At 43.1% G+C, this 23,474-nt stretch overlaps 1 protein-coding gene across 1 annotated transcript in view; it reads left to right on the top strand.

Annotated features, from left to right (window-relative positions):
- Window positions 1–23,474, top strand: part of LOC138319850 (uncharacterized) — a 272,074-nt gene that overhangs the window by 189,932 nt on the left and 58,668 nt on the right. The window contains exons 23-24 of the mRNA XM_069262980.1: window positions 18,746–18,966; window positions 20,567–20,931. Of these exons, the coding sequence (XP_069119081.1) occupies window positions 18,746–18,966; window positions 20,567–20,931 (586 nt within the window). The remainder of the gene's footprint in view (window positions 1–18,745; window positions 18,967–20,566; window positions 20,932–23,474) is intronic.

Below are 23,474 nucleotides of genomic sequence, written 5' to 3' on the forward strand. Positions count from 1 at the left end.
TCTCATCAAGAAGTTTGGTACCAAGTAAGTCAGCTAATTATTGTTCTCATCAAGAAGTTTGGTACCAAGTAAGTCAGCTAATTAATGTTCTCATCAAGAAGTTTGGTAACAAGTAAGTCAGCTAATTAATGTTCTCATCAAGAAGTTTGGTAACAAGTAAGTCAGCTAATTAATGTTCTCATCAAGATGTTTGGTAACAAGTAAGTCAGCTAATTACTGTTCTCATCAAGAAGTTTGGTAACAAGTAAGTCAGCTAATTAATGTTCTCATCAAGAAGTTTGGTAACAAGTAAGTCAGCTAATTAATGTTCTCATCAAGAAATTTGTACCAAGTAAGTCAGCTAATTAATGTTCTCATCAAGAAGTTTGGTAACAAGTAAGTCAGCTAATTAATGTTCTCATCAAGAAGTTTGGTACCAAGTAAGTCAGCTAATTAATGTTCTCATCAAGAAGTTTGGTACCAAGTAAGTCAGCTAATTAATGTTCTCATCAAGAATTTGGTAACAAGTAAGTCAGCTAATTAATGTTCTCATCAAGAAGTTTGGTACAAGTAAGTCAGCTAATTAATGTTCTCATCAAGAAGTTTGGTAACAAGTAAGTCAGCTAATTAATGTTCTCATCAAGAATTTGTACAAGTAAGTCTAATTAATGTTCTCATCAAGAAGTTTGGTAACAAGTAAGTCAGCTAATTATTGTTCTCATCAAGAAGTTTGGTAACAAGTAAGTCAGCTAATTACTGTTCTCATCAAGAAGTTTGGTACCAAGTAAGTCAGCTAATTAATGTTCTCATCAAGAAGTTTGGTACCAAGTAAGTCAGCTAATTAATGTTCTCATCAAGAAGTTTGTACCAAGTAAGTCAGCTAATTAATGTTCTCATCAAGAAGTTTGGTAACAAGTAAGTCAGCTAATTATGTTCTCATCAAGAAGTTTGGTACAAGTAAGTCAGCTAATTACTGTTCTCATCAAGAAGTTTGGTAACAAGTAAGTCAGCTAATTAATGTTCTCATCAAGAAGTTTGGTAACAAGTAAGTCAGCTAATTACTGTTCTCATCAAGAAGTTTGGTAACAAGTAAGTCAGCTAATTAATGTTCTCATCAAGAAGTTTGGTAACAAGTAAGTCAGCTAATTAATGTTCTCATCAAGAAGTTTTGGTAACAAGTAAGTCAGCTAATTAATGTTCTCATCAAGAAGTTTGGTACCAAGTAAGTCAGCTAATTATTGTTCTCATCAAGAAGTTTGGTACCAAGTAAGTCAGCTAATTAATGTTCTCATCAAGAAGTTTGGTAACAAGTAAGTCAGCTAATTATTGTTCTCATCAAGAAGTTTGGTAACAAGTAAGTCAGCTAATAATGTTCTCATCAAGAAGTTTGGTAACAAGTAAGTCAGCTAATTAATGTTCTCATCAAGAATTTGGTAACAAGTAAGTCAGCTAATTAATGTTCTCATCAAGAAGTTTGGTAACAAGTAAGTCAGCTAATTAATGTTCTCATCAAGAAGTTTGGTAACAAGTAAGTCAGCTAATTAATGTTCTCATCAAGAAGTTTGGTACCAAGTAAGTCAGCTAATTATTGTTCTCATCAAGAAGTTTGGTAACAAGTAAGTCAGCTAATTAATGTTCTCATCAAGAAGTTTGGTAACAAGTAAGTCAGCTAATTAATGTTCTCATCAAGAAGTTTGGTAACAAGTAAGTCAGCTAATTACTGTTCTCATCAAGAAGTTTTGTAACAAGTAAGTCAGCTAATTAATGTTCTCATCAAGAAGTTTGGTACCAAGTAAGTCAGCTAATTAATGTTCTCATCAAGAAATTTGTACCAAGTAAGTCAGCTAATTATGTTTCATCAAGAAGTTTGGTAACAAGTAAGTCAGCTAATTATGTTCTCATCAAGAAGTTTGGTAACAAGTAAGTCAGCTAATTAATGTTCTCATCAAGAAGTTTGGTAACAAGTAAGTCAGCTAATTAATGTTCTCATCAAGAAATTTGTACCAAGTAAGTCAGCTAATTAATGTTCTCATCAAGAAGTTTGGTAACAAGTAAGTCAGCTAATTAATGTTTCTCATCAAGAAGTTTGGTACCAAGTAAGTCAGCTAATTATTGTTCTCATCAAGAAGTTTTGTAACAAGTAAGTCAGCTAATTATGTTCTCATCAAGAAAGTTGTTGTCAGCTAATTAATGTTCTATCAAGAATTTGTACAAGTAAGTCAGCTAATTAATGTTCTCATCAAGATGTTTGGTAACAAGTAAGTCAGCTAATTAATGTTCTCATCAAGAAGTTTGGTACCAAGTAAGTCAGCTAATTAATGTTCTCATCAAGAAGTTTTGTACCAAGTAAGTCAGCTAATTATTGTTCTCATCAAGAAGTTTTGTAACAAGTAAGTCAGCTAATTATTGTTCTCATCAAGAAGTTTGGTACCAAGTAAGTCAGCTAATTAATGTTCTCATCAAGAAGTTTGGTAACAAGTAAGTCAGCTAATTAATGTTCTCATCAAGAAATTTGTACCAAGTAAGTCAGCTAATTAATGTTCTCATCAAGAAATTTGTACCAAGTAAGTCAGCTAATTAATGTTCTCATCAAGAAGTTTGGTACCAAGTAAGTCAGCTAATTAATGTTCTCATCAAGAAGTTTTGTAACAAGTAAGTCAGCTAATTATTGTTCTCATCAAGAAGTTTGGTACCAAGTAAGTCAGCTAATTAATGTTCTCATCAAGAAGTTTTGTAACAAGTAAGTCAGCTAATTAATGTTCTCATCAAGAAGTTTGGTAACAAGTAAGTCAGCTAATTTTGTTCTCATCAAGAAGTTTGGTACCAAGTAAGTCAGCTAATTATTGTTCTCATCAAGAAGTTTGGTCAAGTAAGTCAGCTAATTATGTTCTCATCAAGAATTGTACAAGTAAGTCAGCTAATTAATGTTCTCATCAAGAAGTTTGGTACCAAGTAAGTCAGCTAATTAATGTTCTCATCAAGATGTTTGGTAACAAGTAAGTCAGCTAATTAATGTTCTCATCAAGAAGTTTGGTACCAAGTAAGTCAGCTAATTATTGTTCTCATCAAGAAGTTTTGTAACAAGTAAGTCAGCTAATTATTGTTCTCATCAAGAAGTTTTGTAACAAGTAAGTCAGCTAATTATTGTTCTCATCAAGAAGTTTGGTACCAAGTAAGTCAGCTAATTAATGTTCTCATCAAGAAGTTTGGTACCAAGTAAGTCAGCTAATTAATGTTCTCATCAAGAAGTTTGGTACCAAGTAAGTCAGCTAATTAATGTTCTCATCAAGAAGTTTTGTAACAAGTAAGTCAGCTAATTAATGTTCTCATCAAGAAGTTTGGTACCAAGTAAGTCAGCTAATTATTGTTCTCATCAAGAAGTTTTGTAACAAGTAAGTCAGCTAATTAATGTTCTCATCAAGAAGTTTGGTACCAAGTAAGTCAGCTAATTAATGTTCTCATCAAGAAATTTTTGGTAACCAAGTAAGTCAGCTAATTAATGTTCTCATCAAGAAGTTTGGTAACAAGTAAGTCAGCTAATTAATGTTCTCATCAAGAAGTTTGGTACCAAGTAAGTCAGCTAATTAATGTTCTCATCAAGAAGTTTTGGTAACAAGTAAGTCAGCTAATTAATGTTCTCATCAAGAAGTTTGGTACCAAGTAAGTCAGCTAATTAATGTTCTCATCAAGAAGTTTGGTACCAAGTAAGTCAGCTAATTAATGTTCTCATCAAGAAGTTTGGTAACAAGTAAGTCAGCTAATTATTGTTCTCATCAAGAAGTTTGGTAACAAGTAAGTCAGCTAATTACTGTTCTCATCAAGAAGTTTGGTAACCAAGTAAGTCAGCTAATTAATGTTCTCATCAAGAAGTTTTGGTAACAAGTAAGTCAGCTAATTATTGTTCTCATCAAGAAGTTTGGTAACAAGTAAGTCAGCTAATTAATGTTCTCATCAAGAAGTTTTGGTAACAAGTAAGTCAGCTAATTACTGTTCTCATCAAGAAGTTTGGTACCAAGTAAGTCAGCTAATTAATGTTCTCATCAAGAAATTTGTAACAAGTAAGTCAGCTAATTACTGTTCTCATCAAGAAATTTGGTAACAAGTAAGTCAGCTAATTAATGTTCTCATCAAGAAGTTTGGTAACAAGTAAGTCAGCTAATTAATGTTCTCATCAAGAAGTTTGGTAACAAGTAAGTCAGCTAATTAATGTTCTCATCAAGAAGTTTGGTACCAAGTAAGTCAGCTAATTATTGTTCTCATCAAGAAATTTGTACCAAGTAAGTCAGCTAATTAATGTTCTCATCAAGAAGTTTGGTAACAAGTAAGTCAGCTAATTAATGTTCTCATCAAGAAGTTTGGTACCAAGTAAGTCAGCTAATTATTGTTCTCATCAAGAAGTTTGGTAACAAGTAAGTCAGCTAATTATTGTTCTCATTTCAAGTCAGTAATTAATGTTTTCAAGAATTTGTACCAAGTAAGTCAGCTAATTAATGTTCTCATCAAGAAGTTTGGTAACAAGTAAGTCAGCTAATTAATGTTCTCATCAAGAAGTTTGGTAACAAGTAAGTCAGCTAATTAATGTTCTCATCAAGAAATTTGTACAAGTAAGTCAGATTAAGTTTCATCAAGAATTTGTACAAGTAGTCAGCTAATTAATGTTCTCATCAAGAAGTTTGGTAACAAGTAAGTCAGCTAATTAATGTTCTCATCAAGAAGTTTGGTAACAAGTAAGTCAGCTAATTATTGTTCTCATCAAGAAAGTTTTGTACCAAGTAAGTCAGCTAATTATTGTTCTCATCAAGAAGTTTTGGTAACAAGTAAGTCAGCTAATTATTGTTCTCATCAAGAAGTTTGGTACCAAGTAAGTCAGCTAATTAATGTTCTCATCAAGAAGTTTTGTAACAAGTAAGTCAGCTAATTAATGTTCTCATCAAGAAGTTTGGTACCAAGTAAGTCAGCTAATTAATGTTCTCATCAAGAAGTTTGGTAACAAGTAAGTCAGTAACAAGTAAGTCAGCTAATTAATGTTGTCATCAAGAAGTTTGGTAACAAGTAAGTCAGCTAATTATTGTTCTCATCAAGAAGTTTGGTACCAAGTAAGTCAGCTAATTAATGTTCTCATCAAGAAATTTGTACCAAGTAAGTCAGCTAATTAATGTTCTCATCAAGAAGTTTTGTAACAAGTAAGTCAGCTAATTAATGTTCTCATCAAGAAGTTTGGTACCAAGTAAGTCAGCTAATTACTGTTCTCATCAAGAAGTTTGGTAACAAGTAAGTCAGCTAATTATTGTTCTCATCAAGAAGTTTTGTAACAAGTAAGTCAGCTAATTAATGTTCTCATCAAGAAGTTTGGTACTCTCGGGTACCAAGTAAGTCAGCTAATTAATGTTCTCATCAAGAAATTTTGTACCAAGTAAGTCAGCTAATTACTGTTCTCATCAAGAAGTTTGGTACCAAGTAAGTCAGCTAATTAATGTTCTCATCAAGAAGTTTGGTAACAAGTAAGTCAGCTAATTACTGTTCTCATCAAGAAATTTGGTAACAAGTAAGTCAGCTAATTAATGTTCTCATCAAGAAGTTTGGTAACAAGTAAGTCAGCTAATTACTGTTCTCATCAAGAAATTTGTACCAAGTAAGTCAGCTAATTACTGTTCTCATCAAGAAGTTTGGTACCAAGTAAGTCAGCTAATTACTGTTCTCATCAAGAAGTTTGGTAACAAGTAAGTCAGCTAATTATTGTTCTCATCAAGAAGTTTGGTAACAAGTAAGTCAGCTAATTACTGTTCTCATCAAGAAATTTGTACCAAGTAAGTCAGCTAATTACTGTTCTCATCAAGAAGTTTTGTAACAAGTAAGTCAGCTAATTATTGTTCTCATCAAGAAGTTTTGTAACAAGTAAGTCAGCTAATTATTGTTCTCATCAAGAAGTTTGGTAACAAGTAAGTCAGCTAATTAATGTTCTCATCAAGAAGTTTGGTAACAAGTAAGTCAGCTAATTACTGTTCTCATCAAGAAGTTTGGTACCAAGTAAGTCAGCTAATTACTGTTCTCATCAAGAAATTTGGTAACAAGTAAGTCAGCTAATTACTGTTCTCATCAAGAAGTTTGGTAACAAGTAAGTCAGCTAATTAATGTTCTCATCAAGAAATTTGGTACCAAGTAAGTCAGCTAATTACTGTTCTCATCAAGAAGTTTGGTACCAAGTAAGTCAGCTAATTACTGTTCTCATCAAGATGTTTGGTAACAAGTAAGTCAGCTAATTAATGTTCTCATCAAGAAGTTTGGTAACAAGTAAGTCAGCTATGTGTTTGAGTATGTGTTTGTGTCAGCTGCGTGTCTGAGTGTTAGTTTAAAGCCTTGTACCATATTTGTCACTATAAGCACCCCTTCCTATTTGGAGGCTTCAGGTTCACCTACTTTGTTTAACCAACTAATAATTGTGATAACGAGTAGATCTGCTACAGATCATTGAAGTAACATAAGTTGACCTGACTGGTCTGTCGTCACGGGTGACCGATTATTGAACTGAAGATAACATCTAAACTTAGATTTATGCCTATCTGTATAATGGATCAATTCTCCAAAATTAGAAGAAAAAATAATGGAAAATTTTAATGATACACAAAGTGTACTATTACCAGGCCATGAAAATGAAGTTTTTACAAGAAATATAACAAAGGAGAGGTCATGGTCATAGGGTCTGTGTTGTTTCATTCTAGTCTCATGAAGTTAGTGGTGACTTGTGAGTAATTTAATCTATAAGTGGTGTGTGTTTAGTAGGGCTACAGGTGCATGTTAACGACCTGTACCTAACCAAGTCTACACTGGGTTAGTCACAGTGTTTTCTATTCAATTTCATGTTCACAATATTTCTCCTGCTGACCATACTTTATGAAGTTTACTCATGAACCATATTGAACCACTGGGTGATCACTTAGGTATCTTCACTTTAGGTGTATTTAGAGAACTCTACAATGTGTTTGAAGGCTCACTGGGATTGGTGACCCATTAGGAGTACACTGGGTCTGTGTTTAGATAAGTAACTGGACTTTGTACAATTAGGAGATAGATATTGGTTACCAGTACTTGTGAGAACACACAGGAGTTAGACATATTGATTGCTGGTTTGTGAATGTTACTGGAAACATTGGTCACTTTGTCTTGTTAACGACCTTTACCTACACAAGTCAGTAACAATATTGATCAGTGTGTATTAGAGGCTCACTGGGCTGACCATTACTGGGCTGACCATTACTTAAGTGACCATTACAGGGCCTGACCATAACTGGGATGCTAGACCATTTAGAGCTACACAGGTCTGTATTTAGAGGCTACACTGGGTCTGTGTTTAGAGGCTACACTGGGGTGACCATTAGGAGGCTACACTGGGTCTAGGTGTCTTTAGAGGCTACACTGAAAGGGTGACCATTAGGAGCTACACTAGGGTCTGTGTGTTTAGAGGCTACACTGGGGTGACCATTAGGAGCTACACTGGGTCTGTGTTTAGAGGCTACACTGGGGTGACCATTAGGAGCTACACTGGGTCTGTGTTTAGAGGCTACACTGGGGTGACCATTAGGAGCTACACTGGGTCTGTGTTTAGAGGCTACACTGGGGTGACCATTAGGAGCTACACTGGGTCTGTGTTTAGAGGCTACACTGGGGTGACCATTAGGAGCTACACTGGGTCTGTGTTTAGAGGCTACACTGGGGTGACCATTAGGAGCTACACTGGGTCTGTGTTTAGAGGCTACACTGGGGGTGACCATTAGGAGCTACACTGGGGTCTGTGTTTAGAGGCTACACTGGGGTGACCATTAGGAGCTACACTGGGTCTGTGTTTAGAGGCTACACTGGGGTGACCATTAGGAGCTACACATTAGAGGCTACACTGGTCTGTGTTTAGAGGCTACACTGGGGTGACCATTAGGAGCTACACTGGGTCTGTGTTTTAGAGGCTACACTGGGGTGACCATTAGGAGCTACACTGGGTCTGTGTTTAGAGGCTACACTGGGGACCCTTAGGATGCTCCATGACCTTAGGAGCTACACTGGGTCTGTGTTTAGAGGCTACACTGGGGTGACCATTAGGAGCTACACTGGGTCTGTGTTTAGAGGCTACACTGGGGTGACCATTAGGAGCTACACTGGGTCTGTGTTTAGATGCTACACTGGGGTGACCATTAGGAGCTACACTGGGGTGACCATTAGGAGCTACACTGGGTCTGTGTTTAGAGGCTACACTGGGGTGACCATTAGGAGCTACACTGGGTCTGTGTTTAGAGGCTACACTGGGGTGACCATTAGGAGCTACACTGGGTCTGTGTTTGAGCCATTAGGAGCTACACTGGGTCTGACATTGAGGCTACACTGGGGTGACCATAGGAGCTACACTGGGTCTGTGTTTAGAGGCTACACTGGGGTGACCATTAGGAGCTACACTGGGTCTGTGTTTAGAGGCTACACTGGGGTGACCATTAGGAGCTACACTGGGTCTGTGTTTAGAGGCTACACTGGGGTGACCATTAGGAGCTACACTGTGGTCTGTGTTTTAGAGGCTACACTGGGGTGACCATTAGGAGCTACACTGGGTCTGTGTTTAGAGGCTACACTGGGGTGACCATTAGGAGCTACACTGGGTCTGTGTTTAGAGGCTACACTGGGGGTGACCATTAGGAGCTACACTGGGTCTGTGTTTAGAGGCTACACTGGGGTGACCATTAGGAGCTACACTGGGTCTGTGTTTAGAGGCTACACTGGGGTGACCATTAGGAGCTACACTGGGTCTGTGTTTAGAGGCTACACTGGGGTGACCATTAGGAGCTACACTGGGTCTGTGTTTAGAGGCTACACTGGGGTGACCATTAGGAGCTACACTGGGTCTGTGTTTAGAGCTTTATTAGGCTACACTGGGGTGACCATTAGGAGCTACACTGGGTCTGTGTTTAGAGGCTACACTGGGGTGACCATTAGGAGCTACACTGGGTCTGTGTTTAGAGCTACACTGGGGTGACCATTAGGAGCTACACTGGGTCTGTGTTTAGAGGCTACACTGGGGTGACCATTAGGAGCTACACTGGGTCTGTGTTTAGAGGCTACACTGGGGTGACCATTAGGAGCTACACTGGGTCTGTGTTTAGAGGCTACACTGGGGTGACCATTAGGAGCTACACTGGGTCTGTGTTTAGAGGCTACACTGGGGTGACCATTAGGAGCTACACTGGGTCTGTGTTTAGAGGCTACACTGGGGTGACCATTAGGAGCTACACTGGGGTGACCATTAGAGGCTACACTGGGGTGACCATTAGGAGCTACACTGGGTCTGTGTTTAGAGGCTACACTGGGGTGACCATTAGGAGCTACACTGGGTCTGTGTTTAGAGGCTACACTGGGTGACCATTAGGAGCTACACTGGGTCTGTGTTTAGAGGCTACACTGGGGTGACCATTAGGAGCTACACTGGGTCTGTGTTTAGAGGCTACACTGGGGTGACCATTAGGAGCTACACTGGGTCTGTGTTTAGAGGCTACACTGGGGTGACCATTAGGAGCTACACTGGGTCTGTGTTTAGAGGCTACACTGGGGTGACCATTAGGAGCTACACTGGGTCTGTGTTTAGAGGCTACACTGGGGTGACCATTAGGAGCTACACTGGGTTGTGTTTAGAGGCTACACTGGGGTGACCATTAGGAGCTACACTGGGTCTGTGTTTAGAGGCTACACTGGGGTGACCATTAGGAGCTACACTGGGTCTGTGTTTAGAGGCTACACTGGGGTGACCATTAGGAGCTACACTGGGGTGACCATTAGGAGCTACACTGGGTCTGTGTTTAGAGGCTACACTGGGGTGACCATTAGGAGCTACACTGGGTCTGTGTTTAGAGGCTACACTGGGGTGACCATTAGGAGCTACACTGGGTCTGTGTTTAGAGGCTACACTGGGGTGACCTTTCGATTGGGGAGCTACACTGGGTCTGTGTTTTAGAGGCTACACTGGGTGACCATTAGGAGCTACACTGGGTCTGTGTTTAGAGGCTACACTGGGGTGACCATTAGGAGCTACACTGGGTCTGTGTTTAGAGGCTACACTGGGGTGACCATTAGGAGCTACACTGGGTCTGTGTTTAGAGGCTACACTGGGGTGACCATTAGGAGCTACACTGGGTCTGTGTTTAGAGGCTACACTGGGGTGACCATTAGGAGCTACACTGGGTCTGTGACCTATTAGAGCTTTACTGTGTTTAGAGGCTACACTGGGGTGACCATTAGGAGCTACACTGGGTCTGTGTTTAGAGGCTACACTGGGGTGACCATTAGGAGCTTACACTGGGTCTGTGTTTAGAGGCTACACTGGGGTGACCATTAGGAGCTACACTGGGTCTGTGTTTAGAGGCTACACTGGGGTGACCATTAGGAGCTACACTGGGTCTGTGTTTAGAGGCTACACTGGGGTGACCATTAGGAGCTACACTGGGTCCTGTGTTTAGAGGCTACACTGGGTGACTGTGTTTAGGAGCTACACTGGGGTGACCATTAGGAGCTACACTGGGTCTGTGTTTAGAGGCGTACACTGGGGTGACCATTAGGAGCTACACTGGGTCTGTGTTTAGAGGCTACACTGGGTGACCATTAGGAGCTACACTGGGTCTGTGTGTTTAGAGGCTACACTGGGGGTGACCATTAGGAGCTACACTGGGTCTGTGTTTAGAGGCTACACTGGGGTGACCATTAGGAGCTACACTGGGTCTGTGTTTAGAGGCTACACTGGGGTGACCATTAGGAGCTACACTGGGTCTGTGTTTAGAGGCTACACTGGGGTGACCATTAGGAGCTACACTGGGTCTGTGTTTAGAGGCTACACTGGGGTGACCATTAGGAGCTACACTGGGTCATTGTGTTAGAGGGTCTGTGTTTTAAGCTACACTGGGGTGACCATTAGGAGCTACACTGGGTCTGTGTTTAGAGGCTACACTGGGGTGACCATTAGGAGCTACACTGGGTCTGTGTTTAGAGGCTACACTGGGGTGACCATTAGGAGCTACACTGGGTCTGTGTTTAGAGGCTACACTGGGGTGACCATTAGGAGCTACACTGGGTCTGTGTTTAGAGGCTACACTGGGGTGACCATTAGGAGCTACACTGGGTCTGTGTTTAGAGGCTACACTGGGGTGACCATTAGGAGCTACACTGGGTCTGTGTTTAGAGGCTACACTGGGGTGACCATTAGGAGCTACACTGGGTCTGTGTTTTACACTGGGGTGACCATTAGGAGCTACACTGGGTCTGTGTTTAGAGGCTACACTGGGGTGACCATTAGGAGCTACACTGGGTCTGTGTTTAGAGGCTACACTGGGGTGACCATTAGGAGCTACACTGGGGTGACCATTAGGAGCTACACAGGGTCTGTGTTTAGAGGCTACACTGGGGTGACCATTAGGAGCTACACTGGGTCTGTGTTTAGAGGCTACACTGGGGTGACCATTAGGAGCTACACTGGGTCTGTGTTTAGAGGCTACACTGGGGTGACCATTAGGAGCTACACTGGGTCTGTGTTTAGAGGCTACACTGGGGTGACCATTAGGAGCTACACTGGGTCTGTGTTTAGAGGCTACACTGGGGTGACCATTAGGAGCTACACTGGGGTGACCATTAGGAGCTACACTGGGTCTGTGTTTAGAGGCTACACTGGGGTGACCATTAGGAGCTACACTGGGTCTGTGTTTAGAGGCTACACTGGGGTGACCATTAGGAGCTACACTGGGGTGACCATTAGGAGCTACACTGGGTCTGTGTTTAGAGGCTACACTGGGGTGACCATTAGGAGCTACACTGGGTCTGTGTTTAGAGGCTACACTGGGGTGACCATTAGGAGCTACACTGGGTCTGTGTTTAGAGGCTACACTGGGGGACCATTAGGAGACCATTAGAGCTACACTGGGGGTAGGAGTACACTGGGTCTGTGTTTAGAGGCTACACTGGGGTGACCATTAGGAGCTACACTGGTCTGTGTTTAGAGGCTACACTGGGGTGACCATTAGGAGCTACACTGGGTCTGTGTTTAGAGGCTACACTGGGGTGACCATTAGGAGCTACACTGGGTCTGTGTTTAGAGGCTACACTGGGGTGACCATTAGGAGCTACACTGGGTCTGTGTTTAGAGGCTACACTGGGGTGACCATTAGGAGCTACACTGGGTCTGTGTTTAGAGGCTACACTGGGGTGACCATTAGGAGCTACACTGGGGTGACCATTAGGAGCTACACTGGGTCTGTGTTTAGAGGCTACACTGGGGTGACCATTAGGAGCTACACTGGGTCTGTGTTTAGAGGCTACACTGGGGTGACCATTAGGAGCTACACTGGGTCTGTGTTTAGAGGCTACACTGGGGTGACCATTAGGAGCTACACTGGGTCTGTGTTTAGAGGCTACACTGGGGTGACCATTAGGAGCTACACTGGGTCTGTGTTTAGAGGCTACACTGGGGTGACCATTAGGAGCTACACTGGGGTGACCATTAGGAGCTACACTGGGTCTGTGTTTAGAGGCTACACTGGGGTGACCATTAGGAGCTACACTGGGTCTGTGTTTAGAGGCTACACTGGGGTGACCATTAGGAGCTACACTGGGGTGACCATTAGGAGCTACACTGGGTCTGTGTTTAGAGGCTACACTGGGGTGACCATTAGGAGCTACACTGGGTCTGTGTTTAGAGGCTACACTGGGGTGACCATTAGGAGCTACACTGGGTCTGTGTTTAGAGGCTACACTGGGGTGACCATTAGGAGCTACACTGGGTCTGTGTTTAGAGGCTACACTGGGGTGACCATTAGGAGCTACACTGGGTCTGTGTTTAGAGGCTACACTGGGGTGACCATTAGGAGCTACACTGGGGTGACCATTAGGAGCTACACTGGGTCTGTGTTTAGAGGCTACACTGGGGTGACCATTAGGAGCTACACTGGGTCTGTGTTTAGAGGCTACACTGGGTCTGTGTTTAGAGGCTACACTGGGGTGACCATTAGGAGCTACACTGGGTCTGTGTTTAGAGGCTACACTGGGGTGACCATTAGGAGCTACACTGGGTCTGTGTTTAGAGGCTACACTGGGGTGACCATTAGGAGCTACACTGGGTCTGTGTTTAGAGGCTACACTGGGGTGACCATTAGGAGCTACACTGGGTCTGTGGAGGCTACACTGGGTGACCATTAGGAGCTACACTGGGGTGACCATTAGAGGCTACACTGGGTGACCATTAGGAGCTACACTAGGAGCTACACTGGGTCTGTGTTTAGAGGCTACACTGGGGTGACCATTAGGAGCTACACTGGGTCTGTGTTTAGAGGCTACACTGGGGTGACCATTAGGAGCTACACTGGGTCTGTGTTTAGAGGCTACACTGGGGTGACCATTAGGAGCTACACTGGGTCTTGTGTTACTGGGTCTGTTTTAGAGCTACACTGGGGTGACCATTAGGAGCTACACTGGGTCTGTGTTTAGAGGCTACACTGGGGTGACCATTAGGAGCTACACTGGGTCTGTGTTTAGAGGCTACACTGGGGTGACCATTAGGAGCTACACTGAGGTGACCATTAGGAGCTACACTGGGTCTGTGTTTAGAGGCTACACTGGGGTGACCATTAGGAGCTACACTGGGTCTGTGTTTAGAGGCTACACTGGGGTGACCATTAGGAGCTACACTGGGTCTGTGTTTAGAGGCTACACTGGGGTGACCATTAGGAGCTACACTGGGTCTGTGTTTAGAGGCTACACTGGGGTGACCATTAGGAGCTACACTGGGTCTGTGTTTAGAGGCTACACTGGGGTGACCATTAGGAGCTACACTGGGTCTGTGTTTAGAGGCTACACTGGGGTGACCATTAGGAGCTACACTGGGTCTGTGTTTAGAGGCTACACTGGGGTGACCATTAGGAGCTACACTGGGTCTGTGTTTAGAGGCTACACTGGGGTGACCATTAGGAGCTACACTGGGTCTGTGTTTAGAGGCTACACTGGGGTGACCATTAGGAGCTACACTGGGTCTGTGTTTAGAGGCTACACTGGGGTGACCATTAGGAGCTACACTGGGTCTGTGTTTAGAGGCTACACTGGGGTGACCATTAGGAGCTACACTGGGTCTGTGTTTAGAGGCTACACTGGGGTGACCATTAGGAGCTACACTGGGTCTGTGTTTAGAGGCTACACTGGGGTGACCATTAGGAGCTACACTGGGTCTGTGTTTAGAGGCTACACTGGGGTGACCATTAGGAGCTACACTGGGTCTGTGTTTAGAGGCTACACTGGGGTGACCATTAGGAGCTACACTGGGTCTGTGTTTAGAGGCTACACTGGGGTGACCATTAGGAGCTACACTGGGTCTGTGTTTAGAGGCTACACTGGGGTGACCATTAGGAGCTACACTGGGTCTGTGTTTAGAGGCTACACTGGGGTGACCATTAGGAGCTACACTGGGGTGACCATTAGGAGCTACACTGGGTCTGTGTTTAGAGGCTACACTGGGGTGACCATTAGGAGCTACACTGGGTCTGTGTTTAGAGGCTACACTGGGGTGACCATTAGGAGCTACACTGGGTCTGTGTTTAGAGGCTACACTGGGGTGACCATTAGGAGCTACACTGGGGTCTGTGTTTAGAGGCTACACTGGGGTGACCATTAGGAGCTACACTGTGACCATTAGGAGCTACACTGGGTCTGTGTTTAGAGGCTACACTGGGTCTGTGTTTAGAGGCTACACTGGGGTGACCATTAGGAGCTACACTGGGTCTGTGTTTAGAGGCTACACTGGGGTGACCATTAGGAGCTACACTGGGTCTGTGTTTAGAGGCTACACTGGGGTGACCATTAGGAGCTACACTGGGTCTGTGTTTAGAGGCTACACTGGGGTGACCATTAGGAGCTACACTGGGTCTGTGTTTAGAGGCTACACTGGGGTGACCATTAGGAGCTACACTGGGTCTGTGTTTAGAGGCTACACTGGGGTGACCATTAGGAGCTACACTGGGTCTGTGTTTAGAGGCTACACTGGGGTGACCATTAGGAGCTACACTGGGTCTGTGTTTAGAGGCTACACTGGGGTGACCATTAGGAGCTACACTGGGTCTGTGTTTAGAGGCTACACTGTGGTGACCATTAGGAGCTACACTGGGTCTGTGTTTAGAGGCTACACTGGGGTGACCATTAGGAGCTACACTGGGGTGACCATTAGGAGCTACACTGGGTCTGTGTTTAGAGGCTACACTGGGGTGACCATTAGGAGCTACACTGGGTCTGTGTTTAGAGGCTACACTGGGGTGACCATTAGGAGCTACACTGGGTCTGTGTTTAGAGGCTACACTGGGGTGACCATTAGGAGCTACACTGGGTCTGTGTTTAGAGGCTACACTGGGGTGACCATTAGGAGCTACACTGGGTCTGTGTTTAGAGGCTACACTGGGGTGACCATTAGGAGCTACACTGGGGTGACCATTAGGAGCTACACTGGGTCTGTGTTTAGAGGCTACACTGGGGTGACCATTAGGAGCTACACTGGGTCTGTGTTTAGAGGCTACACTGGGGTGACCATTAGGAGCTACACTGGGTCTGTGTTTAGAGGCTACACTGGGGTGACCATTAGGAGCTACACTGGGTCTGTGTTTAGAGGCTACACTGGGGTGACCATTAGGAGCTACACTGGGTCTGTGTTTAGAGGCTACACTGGGGTGACCATTAGGAGCTACACTGGGTCTGTGTTTAGAGGCTACACTGGGGTGACCATTAGGAGCTACACTGGGTCTGTGTTTAGAGGCTACACTGGGGTGACCATTAGGAGCTACACTGGGTCTGTGTTTAGAGGCTACACTGGGGTGACCATTAGGAGCTACACTGGGTCTGTGTTTAGAGGCTACACTGGGGTGACCATTAGGAGCTACACTGGGTCTGTGTTTAGAGGCTACACTGGGGTGACCATTAGGAGCTACACTGGGTCTGTGTTTAGAGGCTACACTGGGGTGACCATTAGGAGCTACACTGGGGTGACCATTAGGAGCTACACTGGGTCTGTAGGAGCTACACTGGGTCTGTGTTTAGAGGCTACACTGGGGTGACCATTAGGAGCTACACTGGGTCTGTGTTTAGAGGCTACACTGGGGTGACCATTAGGAGCTACACTGGGTCTGTGTTTAGAGGCTACACTGGGGTGACCATTAGGAGCTACACTGGGTCTGTGTTTAGAGGCTACACTGGGGTGACCATTAGGAGCTACACTGGGTCTGTGTTTAGAGGCTACACTGGGGTGACCATTAGGAGCTACACTGGGGTGACCATTAGGAGCTACACTGGGTCTGTGTTTAGAGGCTACACTGGGGTGACCATTAGGAGCTACACTGGGTCTGTGTTTAGAGGCTACACTGGGGTGACCATTAGGAGCTACACTGGGGTGACCATTAGGAGCTACACTGGGTCTGTGTTTAGAGGCTACACTGGGGTGACCATTAGGAGCTACACTGGGTCTGTGTTTAGAGGCTACACTGGGGTGACCATTAGGAGCTACACTGGGGTGACCATTAGGAGCTACACTGGGTCTGTGTTTAGAGGCTACACTGGGGTGACCATTAGGAGCTACACTGGGTCTGTGTTTAGAGGCTACACTGGGGTGACCATTAGGAGCTACACTGGGTCTGTGTTTAGAGGCTACACTGGGGTGACCATTAGGAGCTACACTGAGGTGACCATTTAGAGCTACACTGGGGTGACCATTAGGAGCTACACTGGGTCTGTATTTAGAGGCTACACTGGGTCTGTGTTTAGAGGCTACACTGGGGTGACCATTAGGAGCTACACTGGGTCTGTGTTTAGAGGCTACACTGGGGTGACCATTAGGAGCTACACTGGGTCTGTGTTTAGAGGCTACACTGGGGTGACCATTAGGAGCTACACTGGGGTCTGTGTTTAGAGGCTACACTGGGGTGACCATTAGGAGCTACACTGGGTCTGTGTTTAGAGGCTACACTGGGGTGACCATTAGGAGCTACACTGGGTCTGTGTTTAGAGGCTACACTGGGGTGACCATTAGGAGCTACACTGGGTCTGTGTTTAGAGGCTACACTGGGGTGACCATTAGGAGCTACACTGGGTCTGTGTTTAGAGGCTACACTGGGGTGACCATTAGGAGCTACACTGGGTCTGTGTTTAGAGGCTACACTGGGGTGACCATTAGGAGCTACACTGGGTCTGTGTTTAGAGGCTACACTGGGGTGACCATTAGGAGCTACACTGGGTCTGTGTTTAGAGGCTACACTGGGGTGACCATTAGGAGCTACACTGGGTCTGTGTTTAGAGGCTACACTGGGGTGACCATTAGGAGCTACACTGGGTCTGTGTTTAGAGGCTACACTGGGGTGACCATTAGGAGCTACACTGGGTCTGTGTTTAGAGGCTACACTGGGGTGACCATTAGGAGCTACACTGGGTCTGTGTTTAGAGGCTACACTGGGGTGACCATTAGGAGCTACACTGGGTCTGTGTTTAGAGGCTACACTGGGGTGACCATTAGGAGCATGACGGGTACATGGAGTACACTGGTCTGTGTGACCATTAGGAGCTACACTGGCTGTGTTTAGAGCTACACTGGGGTGACCATTAGGAGCTACACTGGGGTGACCATTAGGAGCTACACTGGGGTGACCATTAGGAGCTACACTGGGTCTGTGTTTAGAGGCTACACTGAGGTGACCATTAGGAGCTACACTGGGTCTGTGTTTAGAGGCTACACTGGGGTGACCATTAGGAGCTACACTGGGGTGACCATTAGGAGCTACACTGGGGTGACCATTAGGAGCTACACTGGGTCTGTGTTTAGAGGCTAAACTGGGGTGACCATTAGGAGCTACACTGGGTCTGTGTTTGAGAGACTACACTGGGGTGACCATTAGGAGCTACACTGGGTCTGTGTTTAGAGGCTACACTGGGGTGACCATTAGGAGCTACACTGGGTCTGTGTTTAGAGGCTACACTGGGGTGACCATTAGGAGCTACACTGGGTCTGTGTTTAGAGGCTACACTGGGGTGACCATTAGGAGCTACACTGGGTCTGTGTTTAGAGGCTACACTGAGGTGACCATTAGGAGCTACACTGGGTCTGTGTTTAGAGGCTACACTGGGGTGACCATTAGGAGCTACACTGGGTCTGTGTTTAGAGGCTACACTGGGGTGACCATTAGGAGCTACACTGGGTCTGTGTTTAGAGGCTACACTGGGGTGACCATTAGGAGCTACACTGGGTCTGTGTTTAGAGGCTACACTGGGGTGACCATTAGGAGCTACACTGGGTCTGTGTTTAGAGGCTACACTGGGGTGACCATTAGGAGCTACACTGGGTCTGTGTTTAGAGGCTTCACTGGGGTGACCATTAGGAGCTACACTGGGTCTGTGTTTAGAGGCTACACTGGGGTGACCATTAGGAGCTATACTGGGTCTTTGTTCAGCGACTGATATGTAATCACACGTCCTGTGTTTTACCTGTAACTATTGATTAAATTGCTGTCTGCATTTAAAGCATGAACATACATAATAGAGCTTCTGATTGCCCTATAGGATTTGTATTGCTCATGTCAAGTGTTGGCTGGTATCTGTATCACTGACACTCATTAAGCAGCTTTGTATTGTTTACAGTGATATACAGGTATCAATCTACTGAAATGCTCTTGGTTTACCTGTTGATAACTGTATAAGTGTGGAGTTTCCTTCTCTAATTATGATTTTTTACCTGTAGACGGGAACTACAGCGGGTACGAGATGAACATCGAAAGGCTGAGGAGGAGAGACAGCTACGGGAAGAGCAACTCTGGAGATTACATGAAAGTCACAGACAAGAAATCGAGCAACAGCGACATTCTCTAAATGAAATTGTAGAGGAAAATCTAGCCCAGCATCAGAGAGCTGAGGAGGAACTAGCATATGCCCGTGACTGTCTGCTGCAGGAAAAAGAGGCCTGTAAGTATGGGGATGTGGATTGACCAAGTAATATGCTCTGATTGATGTGTAAAGCTTTGTAACACATTGATCAGGGTGGAAATATTTAACAAAAGGTTTTTTCCCCTTTAATTTGTATATTGAACATGTGATCAGAGAATACCAGAGCATAAGCGGTGGTAAACAATGTTCATAATTGAACATCACCTAGTGAATGATTACTGTGAACAGTGTTCAGAATTGAACATCACCTAGTGAATGATTACTAGTGAACAGTGTTCAGAATTGAACATCACCTAGTGAATGATTACTAGTGAACAGTGTTCAGAATTGAACATCACCTAGTGAATGATTACTAGTGAACAGTGTTCAGAATTGAACATCACCTAGTGAACGATTACTAGTGAACAGTGTTCAGAATTGAACATCACCTAGTGAATGATTACTAGTGAACAGTGTTCAGAATTGAACATCACCTAGTGAATGATTACTGATCATGTGAACAGTGTTCAGAATTGAACATCACCTTGTGAATGATTACTGTGAACAGTGTTCAAAATTGAACATCACCTAGTGAATGATTACTGTGAACATTGTTCAGAATTGAACATCACCTAGTGAATGATTACTAGTGAACAGTGTTCAGAATTGAACATCACCTAGTGAATGATTACTGTGAACAGTGTTCAGAATTGAATATCACCTAGTGAATGATTACTGTGAACAGTGTTCAGAATTGAACATCACCTAGTGAATGATTACTAGTGAACAGTGTTCAGAATTGAACATCACCTAGTGAATGATTACTGTGAACAGTGTTCAGAATTGAGCATCACCTAGTGAATGATTACTGATCATGTGAACAGTGTTCAGAATTGAACATCGCCTAGAGAATGGTTACTGTGAACAGTGTTCAGAATTGAACATCACCTAGTGAATGATTACTAGTGAACATTGTTCAGAATTGAACATCACCTAGTATATGATTACTAGTGAACAGTGTTCAGAATTGAACATTACCTAGTGAATGATTACTGTGAACAGTGTTCAGAATTGAACATCACCTACTGAACGATTACTAGTGAACAGTGTTCAGAATTGAACATCACCTAGTATATGATTACTAGTGAACAGTGTTCAGAATTGAACATCACCTAGTATATGATTACTAGTGAACAGTGTTCAGAATTGAACATCACCTAGTATATGATTACTAGTGAACAGTGTTCAGAATTGAACATCACCTAGTATATGATTACTAGTGAACAGTGTTCAGAATTGAACATCACCTAGTATATGATTACTAGTGAACAGTGTTCAGAATTGAGCATCACCTAGTATATGATTACTAGTGAACAGTGTTCAGAATTGAACATCACCTAGTGAATGATTACTAGTGAACAGTGTTCAGAATTGAACATCACCTAGTGAACGATTACTAGTGAACAGTGTTCAGAATTGAACATCACCTAGTGAACGATTACTAGTGAACAGTGTTCAGAATTGAACATCACCTATTGAATGATTCCTGATCATGTGGATAAATATGTTGCCGTTTTTTTCTCATTTTGGTTTAACGCACTGAAGGTTTGAATCAGTGAATGTAATTATCTGTTTACAGTTCAACAGTACCTAAAGGAAGAGTTAGCCAAGGTCAAGAAAGGTCAAGCTAAATCAGAGTTTGGTTCACAGACAGAATTGAGTAAGGTGCAAACGGCAGATGTGGGATGTGAGCAGGAGCTAGAGGATATAGAGAGAAAGAAGGAGTCTTTACAGGGACAAATGAAAGCCTTGGCTCAGGGGGAACTCATCCGTCACCTGTCCTACCGCGACACAGAACAAAGACTTATTGAGGAGGCTGAGGAAATCGAGGACCAATATCACACAACACAAGACCAACTTGATGCTGAACTTCAACAGCTGGAGGAAGTAGAGAAAAGTTATCGCTCTGTAGATCGCAGCCAGCTCCAGGATATTACACGTACGGTAGGTATCATATTGTGTATATGAGGGGTGAGGAGGTAGAAAAAGATTGTTGCTTAGTAGATTGTAGCCATCTCCAAGATATTACACGTACGGTAGGTACCATATTGTGTATATGAGGGGTGAGGAAGTAGAAAAAGATTGTTGCTTAGTAGATTGTAGCCAGCTCCAGGATATTACACGTACGGTATAGGTACCATATTGTGTATATGAGGGGTGAGGAAGTAGAAAAAGATTGTTGCTTAGTAGATTGTAGCCATCTCCAGGATATTACACGTACGGTAAGTACGATATTGTGTATATGAGGGGTGAGGAAGTAGAAAAAGATTGTTGCTTAGTAGATTGTACCCAGCTCCAGGATATTACACATACAGTAGGTACCATATTGTGTATATGAGGGGTGAGGAGGTAGAAAAAGATTGTTGCTACGTACACCTGTTGCAGAGGATATATGATTTCATAATGGAAATTAAGGTAAGGAAGTATTTAGCGAGCACTTAATGTCTAACAGACATATTTCTAGTTTTATTAAAATTTAGTTAAGTTAATTAATTTCAGCTATTATTAAAAATTTAGGGACTTCAGTCAAATGGTCAAAATAATATCAATGTTGTTGAATAGGTTGATAATTTATTTGAATTGTTTGACAAAATTTTATATTAAATCTATTTAAATGGTAAAAGTGAATAGTGTAGAATTAGTTTGCTAAGGGAAAATTGAAGATTAAGTTAATCCAATAGACAATCAAATTCTGCAATATAATGTAACAGGGTTAAACAGATAACAAGGGTTAATCCCTCTCCAGTAAGAGTTAATCCCTTAGATGTGGATTAGTAGAGCCAACAGTTGTCCACTAATTAGTTGTATTGTATTGTGTGTCTGTCCATGATGTGACTGACTGGCAGGTGTCCACTAATTAGTTGTATTGTATTGTGTGTCTGTCCATGGTGTGACTGACTGGCAGGTGTCCACTAATTAGTTGTATTGTATTGTGTGTCTGTCCATGATGTGACTGACTGGCAGGTGTCCACTAATTAGTTGTATTGTATTGTGTGTCTGTCCATGATGTGACTGACTGGCAGGTGTCCACTAATTAGTTGTATTGTATTGTGTGTCTGTCCATGATGTGACTGACTGGCAGGTGTCCACTAATTAGTTGTATTGTATTGTGTGTCTGTCCATGATGTGCGCATGCCTATTGTGTATTTGTGTCTGTCATGACTGGCAGGTGTCCACTAATTAGTTGTATTGTATTGTGTGTCTGTCCATGATGTGACTGACTGGCAGGTGTCCACTAATTAGTTGTATTGTATTGTGTGTCTGTCCATGATGTGACTGACTGGCAGGTGTCCACTAATTAGTTTGTATTGTATTGTGTGTCTGTCCATGATGTGACTGACTGACTGCAGGTGTCCACTAATTAGTTGTATTGTATTGTGTGTCTGTCCATGATGTGACTGACTGGCAGGTGTCCACTAATTAGTTGTATTGTATTGTGTGTCTGTCCATGATGTGACTGACTGGCAGGTGTCCACTAATTAGTTGTATTGTATTGTGTGTCTGTCCATGATGTGACTGACTGGCAGGTGTCCACCTAATTAGTTGTATTGTATTGTGTGTCTGTCCATGATGTGACTGACTGGCAGGTGTCCACTAATTAGTTGTATTGTATTGTGTGTCTGTCCATGATGTGTGCTGACTGTGTCCATGATGTGACTGACTGGCAGGTGTCCACTAATTAGTTGTATTGTATTGTGTGTTGTCCATTGTGTGTCTGTCACATCCATGATGTGACTGACTGGCAGGTGTCCACTAATTAGTTGTATTGTATTGTGTGTCTGTCCATGATGTGACTGACTGGCAGGTGTCCACTAATTAGTTGTATTGTATTGTGTGTCTGTCCATGATGTGACTGACTGGCAGGTGTCCACTAATTAGTTGTATTGTATTGTGTGTCTGTCCATGATGTGACTGACTGGCAGGTGTCCACTAATTAGTTGTATTGTATTGTGTGTCTGTCCATGATGTGACTGACTGGCAGGTGTCCACTAATTAGTTGTATTGTATTGTGTGTCTGTCCATGATGTGACTGACTGGCAGGTACTTGTCCATTATAGAATGGTTAGGTGTAGACCTAATGATGACTTCTGTATCAGGTATAGAATAGCGCTAGTGAAGCTAAGGTGATTATCATAGAACATAACAGACAACATCTAGGTATGTATGTAAATACATGTTATTGGTACCATGGTAACAGAAGGTACAAAAGTGGATAGCCATGCAGTGGTCGTTACACAAAGCTTTCACATGGGTCTCTAGGTAGTTGATTATATTTGATTTGAACATGATCTAATGATCATTAATGTTACCCTGTACAATGCATTTATTTTAGAGTATACATAATGAATATACTCAATATTGATTACATGAAATATTTAGATCATACAAATGTTTATATCATTATGGTAAGGGAATGATTTTTCTCGTTCATCACTTGTATTTGGTCCCATCAGAACCATGTCTTGTATTTGTGTTATAAGAGAATA

This window comes from Argopecten irradians, chromosome 3 (assembly GCF_041381155.1).
Source record: "Argopecten irradians isolate NY chromosome 3, Ai_NY, whole genome shotgun sequence".
Classification (NCBI taxonomy): Eukaryota; Metazoa; Mollusca; class Bivalvia; order Pectinida; family Pectinidae; genus Argopecten; species Argopecten irradians.